The 9,535-nt window shown below is 43.3% G+C and overlaps 1 protein-coding gene across 2 annotated transcripts in view; it reads left to right on the forward strand.

Annotated features, from left to right (window-relative positions):
* cep85l (centrosomal protein 85, like) overlaps positions 1–4,183 on the forward strand; it is a 383,155-nt gene extending 378,972 nt beyond the window's left edge. Inside the window, exon 13 of one of the 2 annotated variants that reach the window (XM_041187501.1) lies at positions 2,315–4,183. In XM_041187501.1, the coding sequence (XP_041043435.1) occupies positions 2,315–2,478 (164 nt within the window). In that variant the 3' untranslated portion in view covers positions 2,479–4,183. The remainder of the gene's footprint in view (positions 1–2,314) is intronic. The other variant, XM_041187500.1, reaches the window with a different exon arrangement.
* The last annotated feature ends 5,352 nt before the right edge of the window (positions 4,184–9,535 follow it).

Below are 9,535 nucleotides of genomic sequence, written 5' to 3' on the forward strand. Positions count from 1 at the left end.
TAATATCAAAACCAGAACTGTGACATCAAGGTAGCATTTGACTGAGTGTAGCATCAAGGAGTTTTAGCAAAACTGGAGTTAATGGGAATCGGGGTGTGGGGGGCGGGGGGGCGGGGGGGGGGGACTCACTGCTGTTTGGAGTCATACCTAGCACAAAGGAAGATGGTTATGGTTGTTGGAGGTCAATCATCTCAGCTCCAGAATATCATTACAGGAGTTCCTGGGGGTGGTGAGCTAGGCCCAACCATCATCAGCTGTTTCATCAATGAGCTTCCTTCCATCATAAGGTCAGAAGTGGGGATGTTCGTTGATGATTGCACACAATTCAGCACCATTTGCAACTCCCCAGGTATTGATGCAGTCCACGTCCAAATGCCAATATCCAGGCTTGGGCTGGTAAGTGGCAAGTAAGATTCACGCCACAAAAGTGCCAGGCAATGACCATCTCCAACAAGAGAGAATCTAACCATCTACCCTTGACATTCAATGGCATTACCATCGCTAAATTCCTGTACTATCAACATCCTGGGGGTTACTATTGACAAGAAACTGAACTGAACTAGCCATATAAAAACTGTGGCTACAAGAGCAGGTCAGAGGATAGGAATCCTACAGCGAGTAACTCACCTCCTGACTCCCCAAAGCCTGTCCACCATCTACAAGGCACAAGTCAGAAGTGTGATGGAATACTCACCCTTTGCTTGGATCAATGTAGCTCCAACAACACTCAAGAAGCTTGACACCATCCAGGACAAAGCAGCCCGATTGATTGGAACCCCTTCCACAAACATTCACTCCCTCCACCACCAACGAACAGTGGCAGCAGTGTGTACCATCTACGAGATGGACTGCAGAATCTCACCACAGCTCCTTGGACAGCACCTTCCAAACCCATGACCGCTACCGTCTAGAAGGACAAGGGCAGCAGATACATGGGAACACCACCATCTGCAAGTTCCCCTCCAAACCACTCACCATCCTGACTTGGAAATATGTTGCCGTTCCTTCACTGTCACTGGGTCAAAATCCTTCAACTCCCTAACAGCACTGTGGGTGTACCAACAGTGCATTGACTGCAGTGGTTCAAGAAAGCAGCTCACCGCCACCTGCACCAAATAATAGGTGCAGATCCAGGTACTTTTTAAAAGAGTTTAAAGTTTCTGCCTCTACCACCAACTTGGGCAGCAAATTCCAGACACCCACTACCCTCTGCATAAACAAGTTCTTCCTCATGTCCCCCCTACACTTTTTGCCACTTATCTTGAATCTATGTCCCCTGGTTCTAGAATTCTCCACCAAGGGAAACAATTTTTCCTGTCCACTATCTATTTCCCCCCATAATTTTGTACACCTCAATCAAGTCATCTCTCAGCCTTCTTTGTTATAAGGAAAATAACCCCAACCTATCCAATCTCTCCTCATAGCTACACTTTTCTAACCCTGGCAACATTCTTGTAAACCTCCTCTGCACTCTCTCCAGAGCTATAACGGCCTTCCTGTAATGTGGTGACCAGAACTGCACACAATACTCCAGTTGTGGCCTCACCAGTGTTTTATAAAATTCCAACATTATATCCTTACTTTTATATTCTATACCTCTGCCAATGAAGGAGAGCATTCCATATGCCTTCTTTACAGCCTTGTCTACTTAAACTGCTGCCTTCAGGGACCTGTGTACTTGTACGCCAAGATCTCTCACTTCATCTATCCCTCTTAGTATATTCCCATTTATTGTGTAATCCCTGTAACTGTTTGACCTCCCTACATGTATGACCTCACACTTCTCTATGTTAAAATCCATCTGCCACTTTACCGCCTTTTCCACCAACCCATCTATATCGTTTTGGAGATTATGGCTATCTTCTACACTATCCACTAGTCTGCCAATCTTCGTGTCATCTGCAAATTTCCCAATCATGCCCCCCACGTTCACATCCAAATCGTTAATATATAACACAATCAGTAAGAGTCCCAACACCGAGCCCTGTGGAACACCACTTGAGGCAACTTTCCATTCATAAGGGCATCCATTGACCATTACCCTTTGTTTCCTGTTACAAAGCCAACCTTTTATCCAGTTTGCCACATTACCCTGAATCCCTTGGACTTTTACTTTCCTGACCAATCTGCCATGTGGAACCTTGCACAAAGATATATTTTCATCTGTTCACTGCTCAGCAAAAAACTAGTAATACAATAAGGGAATTAACAATTACACACACAGCAACCATTTGATGAAAATAGCAGACAAGAAAATCTATCCCTTGTGACAAGATTTCTGAAGTGACTAATGTTTTGTCTGGTTCATTAACAGCTCTGCACTGTTCAGGTGATGAAGGAGAGAATTACCATAGTGGAGAAATACTTTCAAAGAAGATAACTGATGTCTGTCAACTAAGGAAAGATATTGATGAATTAAGGACCATAATATCAGATCGATATGCTCAGGATATGGGTGACAACTGTATTACTCAGTGACAATCTGTTTGTCTTGGGGCAATAAGGGCATTGACTGTAACGTTGCTTTATTACAGTCCTGTGCTCTTCTATTAAAGAGCCATGAAGCAAAATTGCAGCTAATAGCTGAAAGAATGAGCCATGAATGAAGGTTTGTTGTTTTATTGAAAGATGTTGTTGTAGAATAATATGGAATGTATGAAAATTTGCTCCCAATAAGTTTTTGTTGTTTATTTAAAACTACTGAAGGTAGAATCAACCTGCAACAAATATGATTTAAATTAAAGCTATTTTCTTTGTTAGAAGGGTATTTTATTTTCTAATTTGAATCAGGCTGGATTTAATAGAGTTGAAGGGGGTCTCGCCCACTGCCTGGAGAGCCGGCAGGCAGGAGCCCCGCATCGTCTCCTTTGGGGAAGGCCCACCAAATTAAGTACTACTCAGGTACTGGACAGTAGCGGGCCTTCCCAAGAATCAAGGAACTGGGGGTGGAACTCCCATCCACCAAGAGCTGCCAGCCAATCAGAGGCTGGCAGCACTATTGAACGGCAGGCCATCAGGGAGGCAGTGGCTGCTGCCATCCGAGGCCTAATATTGTTGCTGGATCCCAGGTCACAGGTGAGTGACGGCAGGGTAGATGTCACAGGGCGGGGGATCATGAGGAAGGGGGCTAGCAGCAAGGGCAGTGGGCCTCTCTGCCCAATGCTGCGTCCTTCAATCAGGCACTGAGTGCTTTTCATTGAAGAACCACCCCCTGGGAGCCACAAGCAAACCCGCACGGATTTGTTTGTCATAATCCTCGCATGGTGAGCTCTCTGCCTGTCGCAGGGTTAATACCAACAGTGGTGGAGTAAGGCCCTTAAGTGGGTTTTAATTGCCCACTTAAGGGCCTCAGTTGGTGACAGATGGAAGGCCGTCCACTGGCCTTCCCACCATGGACTTAATCAGGGTGGAGGTGGGAAGGCGGCAGGGTCCCCACCCACCACCCTCCCACTTGGTTAAATGCCACACACTGCCACCAAACTCGTCGCAGTGGAGGGCATTAAATTCTGACTCAGGTGACAATACTGAATAAATTTGCATTGATTATAAAATATGTTCAGATTAATATTTTTAACTCTGAACTTAAATTTCAGGATCTTATTTGGCAAACATGCAATGTGGTGTGAAACTAACTGTACTGACCTGGAAGGGTAGTGACCTAATGCCCAGTTTTATTGAATTAGCTATCAGTCAGGTTGGAGATAGAGGCTTTACAATTTACCTCAGTGTCCCTAAGCTAATAAGAGCAAAATTAATCAAGGTTCCTGCTCCTTATAGTTATCCAGTTGGAAAGTGCTTACATTCGGATAGTAGGCTTGGCTGTAATGTTCTCCTCTATTCCACCATAGGTGAATAACTGATAATATTCACTATCAAGATTTATATGTAAAGAATACTCAATTAGGAGAGATACCAGAGGTTAGCAGATAGCTGTAGAAACACCACCTTCCTGACAGGAGAGTTAAAAAATGGAAAAATTGTCTGACAAGAAAGTGAAACATTTCATGTCCATTTGAATAACTCTTAATTTGCCCCATTCAGATGGATGTGGACTGTGAAAAGAAATAACATTGCTGGTCATTACTGATAAAATGCAACTTAAAGTATTCTACGAAAGCAGCAATTATTATTTTGAGTTCCAATACACAAGTGTAAATGTAGATTCACTGGATCATACTCAAACTTAATTGCATGTCCAAACTCCATTTTATGTATCAATACTTCCTAAATAACTTCAACTTGGGAAGATCTCATTCACCTTTTCCAAAATGTTATTCCTATTTCATAAACTTATTCATGATCTTTTACAGTCAAAACTGAATTACAAGCAAATTTTTGCTGTGCAGTCAGGCCTGGAAGACACTGCAAACTATTATGGCCAGAACTCAGAGGGTTAGTGGAGAGAAAACTAATAAATCAAGAAAACAGAAAGAATCCATAGTTCATTGGGGAAACTAGATATGGCTACTAGCTATTTTGGAACTGTGTAATATTCCTCTCATTATGTCATAACTATTCTCGTATATAGCAATTTAAAATTTGTCAGTCTTTGCTTCTCACATGACCAGTTTAACCAATGATAATATGACACACTGACCCACATTTCTGGAATCCTAAGTTTAGATTTAGCCTCTCAAAGATATATTATTTAAAGGATCTAAGGTATTACAATTTGACCATCCTCCATGGGATTTTATGAGACTCGTATAAATTGAACAATGGAAATCTCACCAAGTGTAACAAAGGATTCACTTCTAAAGCAGTGCCACCTTGCATGTTTAGCAAACATTTTAGTCACCTGTTTTCTGGTGAAGTGAAGTCAGAAATTTTATCAATAAGCAACATTGTCTGTTGCATGTAACTTCAGCATGACAAAAATTAGAGTTACGCCACAAATTTCCTGTGTGGGGGGGAATTCTTCCAAATGGCCATTCTAACTTTGGTGGATATAAGTGTTACGCCCTCTTTATGTCCAGTTAGAGCTTCCATCGGAGTTAGAGCCAGTCAGGAGAATTCCTGATGATATTTTGCAGCCCTTTATCTTTTGATTTTTTTACTCTCCCCGAGCAAGAAGTATTTTACTGAACTTTTTTTTAAATAAATATTTCCACCGATTGAACATTGTGATTTTGCTGGTGAAGCAATGCCTCTGAGGATATCTGGGGTTGTGAGTAACCAAAAATATTTATTACTGTCACCAGACACATAGTAGAAACAATTTCAATCTTCAGCTCTCTCCCTATAAAACCAAAAGAGTTAGAATTCACCAAACTGGGTTTATATAAATATTTGTGATTTACCAGGCATAGTTGCAACTACATCAGAGCCAAATCAAGTGAGAGATACTGTGGCACTTTGCCACCTGAGGTCCAGGTCAGACCTGTTAGGTTGCTGCTAAGATAAGGAAGTTTTCCATTTAAAAAAAAACTTTTCATCAATAGTAATTGCTTTAACCACAAACAGTATGAAAACATTTTTGAAGTCATTTGGGAATTTAATTCCAACTGGCAACTCAGCTGTTTTTAATGGGTCCAATGTTAAGGCAACTGAGTAGTGTTAGAATTCATTTCTGGGTAAATGAGCATTTTGATCCAAAATTATTCAGAATGCCAAACCGCTACGGTCCAGAAACACACTCTAAATACAAAATTAGTGCTATGTTCAAGGAACAGCCAACCTGACTGGAATTTAATGCCCTCATTCATGGCGAGTTTGGTGGCAGGTAGGCATTTAATCAGGCAGGAAGGTCGTGCCACCATCCCACCTCCACCTCAATTAAGTCCATGGTGGGAAGGCTCGTGGACAGCCCTCCAGCTCCTTTATCAGTTGAAGCCCTTAAGTGAGCAATTAATACCCAGTTAAGGGCCACAGCCTGCCAGCAGTGGTATTCACCCAGCAGTGGGTGAGGGACACGCCATGTTGGAAGCCCAAAAAGCAAATTCTGATGGGTTCAAAGGCATTCAGAACCTAATCGTGGGACTTGGCATCTGGAAATGGGGACCCCACTGACAGCCACCCCACTGCCCTTGATGCCAAGCCCCAACCCCTCCCTCCCCTGTAACCCTGACCCGTGAACCCCCTCCCCTGTGGTCTGGGTCCCTCGGTGATCCAGGGCCTCGGGTGGGTGCATTTCCTGCAGCAGCTATCAGCTGCCAGGTCCCACTACCGACAATGAAGAGCCATTGGCTTCTGATTGGCTGACAGCTCTCAGCAGGCTAGTCTTCCGTCCCCAGGATCTTTGATTCTAGGGGAGGCCTGCCTCTGCCCAGTTAATGGCCTGATTGGCCCTTAATTTGGCGGGCCTTCCCTAAAAGAGGCAACACGGGGTTCTCTCTGTCTTTCCAGCTGGCAGGCAAGACTCCCGTCACCTACATTAAACTCCACCCACTGTGTTTTATCAAATGTGAAAAGGATGTTTTCAAAATCTCATAATTTTTCCCAATCCGCAAAGTGGATTCAGGGCTAATGGGAGGGCAGATGCTTATCAATCCTTATTTCCAGCAACAGTAGAAAGTAGTTGAAAGCAGCCCATGGATTACAATCTGATTTCCTCCTTCGCAATGAGAAGGCACCTCCTCATGGTGAGTGCCTCCTTACAGCTCCCAATCCGCAAAGTGGATTCAGGGCTAATGGGAGGGCAGATGCTTATCAATCCTTATTTCCAGCAACAGTAGAAAGTAGTTGAAAGCAGCCCATGGATTACAATCTGATTTCCTCCTTCCCAATGAGAAGGCACCTCCTCATGGTGAGTGCCTCCTTACAGCATCATTGATAAGACTGGGAATACAGCAGTGTATTAAAAAATCCAATTTTGTGGTACCATATGTTGATGCATCAATGTACTGTGCCACTCTGAGTGTGGAAATTGATTATGCCTATGGCTTTAAAGTTAATAATTAATTGATTCGTCCTAGACCACTGCAGTAATACTTTTTTCATTTATGGAGCATGTTGGACTTTTTGATGGGAGTGTTCTTGAAATAGTTGTGCATCTGTAGAATGAGGTGACTTGTGAAGTAAAATAAGCAGAGTGCAAGATATGAATATAATTGTATTACTTTCATTCCAAAAAACTTATTTTGTACAAAAAAAATCTACAAGAGGTTTTCTGAAATATAAGTCCATATAAAGCTTTCATGCTTTCTAATTTTACATTGTTAACTAGTCTTAGTGTGGAGCCTTTTGACATTTTTTACAATGGAATTCATACAATGTATTGCAATAAGCTACGAGAGTATGTATGCAATAACTGAAAATGTTCTTACTGCACAATGGTTGTTTATTATTTGTTGCACCTGAATCTGTTGACTGGCTGACCTGATAACCTCCTTCCCTTTCTTTCCCTGTATAGTACACACTGGCACTTATATAACAAAAACTGTGATAGATAATTACAAACTTTGTAGCACTCATTGAAAAAAATGACTCATTTTGACACCAAATGCTAATTCTAACTGGTTCTGATTGTAGTTCAGTCTCCACAGTACTCCATCCCTCCCCAATGATGTCATCGCCTTTCTAACAGTTTCCGACGCCACCCTGCCCAATACCTCTCTTCAGATTCTCAATGTTGCCCTTCCCAGCATTTCTGCAGCTATGAGTACTACTCTTTCTAATATTACCACTTTGACTGTGCATCACTGTTAATGTCTGAGAGATGAACAATGTCAACCTCACTAATTTAGCCACTTCTCTCCAGTATTACTTTTATATTTATGGAGGTTGCCAATAACACATGGGGGAGAATTTCCTCCCCGCCGGGGGCGAAGTTGAAGGGCAGGCACGCTTCCGATCGGCACCCCCAATCGGGGGCACGGTGCCATTTGGCATGGGCGGGCCAATTAAGGCCCACCCAGCCGTAATGTCTCCACAGAAGTGCTATGCGCTCCTTGTGCAGGCGGGGGTCGGGGGGGGGGGTGATGGAGTCCCAAAATCGAGAGTGCGCTCTTTTGCATATGCGCATGAAAGAGCGCACTCATCTCCCTGAGGCTAGGTGCTGCCTCAGGGAGATCGGCTCTAAATGCAAAAATGCTAAAAATAGAAAAATAAAATTTCCCTGACATGTCCCAACTCATGTGACAGTGTAATTTTTATAAAAACTTTATTAAAACTTTTCAAAATCTACATGAAACCTCGTGGATAAGGTTTCATGCTTTTTCTGATTTCTGCTGGGGCTCCTGGCCTGCCCGCCAACCATAAGATTGGACGGGCAGGTCCACTAATTAGTTTAATGACTCTGTCGATGGCCTCAATTGGCCATTGACAGGTCGGCGGGTGCACAGTTGATTTTGCTGCATCCCCGCCTACCGGAAAATTTAAATGGGGCGGGATGACGTCGGGAGTTCTGCCCATCATCACCGCGTGTCATTTTACGTGTCAGCGATGGGAAAATCCTGCTCATGGAAAATTTATGCTTTATGCTGGTTCTAATAAAATTGTAGAGCTTTATTTTTACAAACAGGTTTCCAATTTTGTTGGACATAATCTTTGGAGGAAATCGTACCTTCATCATGTCTCTTTGGTCGAATTTTTCGTCCCATGGACGGGCGTGTGCCCGATCCGAACGGGAGTGAAATAGTGCCCGATAATGTCAGGCAAACGTCCCAATGTCATTGCACACTCTCGCGATCCTTTGGTCAGTAGGCACATGTGAGAAGTAACAGTGCACCTACCGACAATTAAGAGGCCTATTAAAGCATTTAAGTAATTAATTAAGCTGCATTTTACGCTGCCCACTCAACCATTCAGTTGGCGGGTGGGCAAATAGGCCAGGCAGCCTTTGCATTTTTGACAAAACCTCATCCACGGGCGGAATGAGATTTCCAGCGCTTACTAAAAAAAATAAAACCTTTTTAACATCCTTTTTCACATGTGACTGAGTCACATGTGGAGACATGTTTGTCTCGTGTTAAAAGTTTACCTTAAATTTTAAAATCTGTCAGCTTCCTGAGGCAGCTCTGTGCCTTCAGGGAGCTTTCAGTGCCCATCTCAGTGCTCGTGCTCCTCCCCACCCCAGCAGCTCTGAGACTCCCAGTGCATATTTCATGCTGGTTGCCCGTTAATTGACCAGTCAGCATGAAATTGCAGTCGAAGCCCGATCGCGGGTGTCCGGCGGTTTTGCGGCCACTCCCAGGCCTGCCCGCCACGCCAACCCGACGAGGGAAAAATTCTGCCCCAGGTATTTTTTTGCTCTCCGTAATGCCAGTGCTTTTCCCAGCTCTACCACTGCTTTTCCCAGCTCTACACTGCTTTCTTACACCTAAACCTTCTTTAACTAAGATGACTTGCACTTTGGCTTTCCTAGCTGTATATTTTAAAGCAGAAAAGGTAATTCACTCTCTTAACAAATTCTAAATCACTGCACTGCAGGCTTCAAAATACAATCATCTGCTGAAATTCTACATGGCATTAATTAGGTTTTATTCTCTCCAGGCTCACCTGTTCACCTTTCGTCCTGGAATGCAATGATTCATACCACATGTCAGCAACTCTTCATTGCTGAACCCAAATGCCCTGTGTCCAGGGAAATCACTTC

The sequence above is a fragment of the Carcharodon carcharias genome, chromosome 5 (genome assembly GCF_017639515.1).
Source record: "Carcharodon carcharias isolate sCarCar2 chromosome 5, sCarCar2.pri, whole genome shotgun sequence".
Lineage (NCBI taxonomy): Eukaryota > Metazoa > Chordata > Chondrichthyes > Lamniformes > Lamnidae > Carcharodon > Carcharodon carcharias.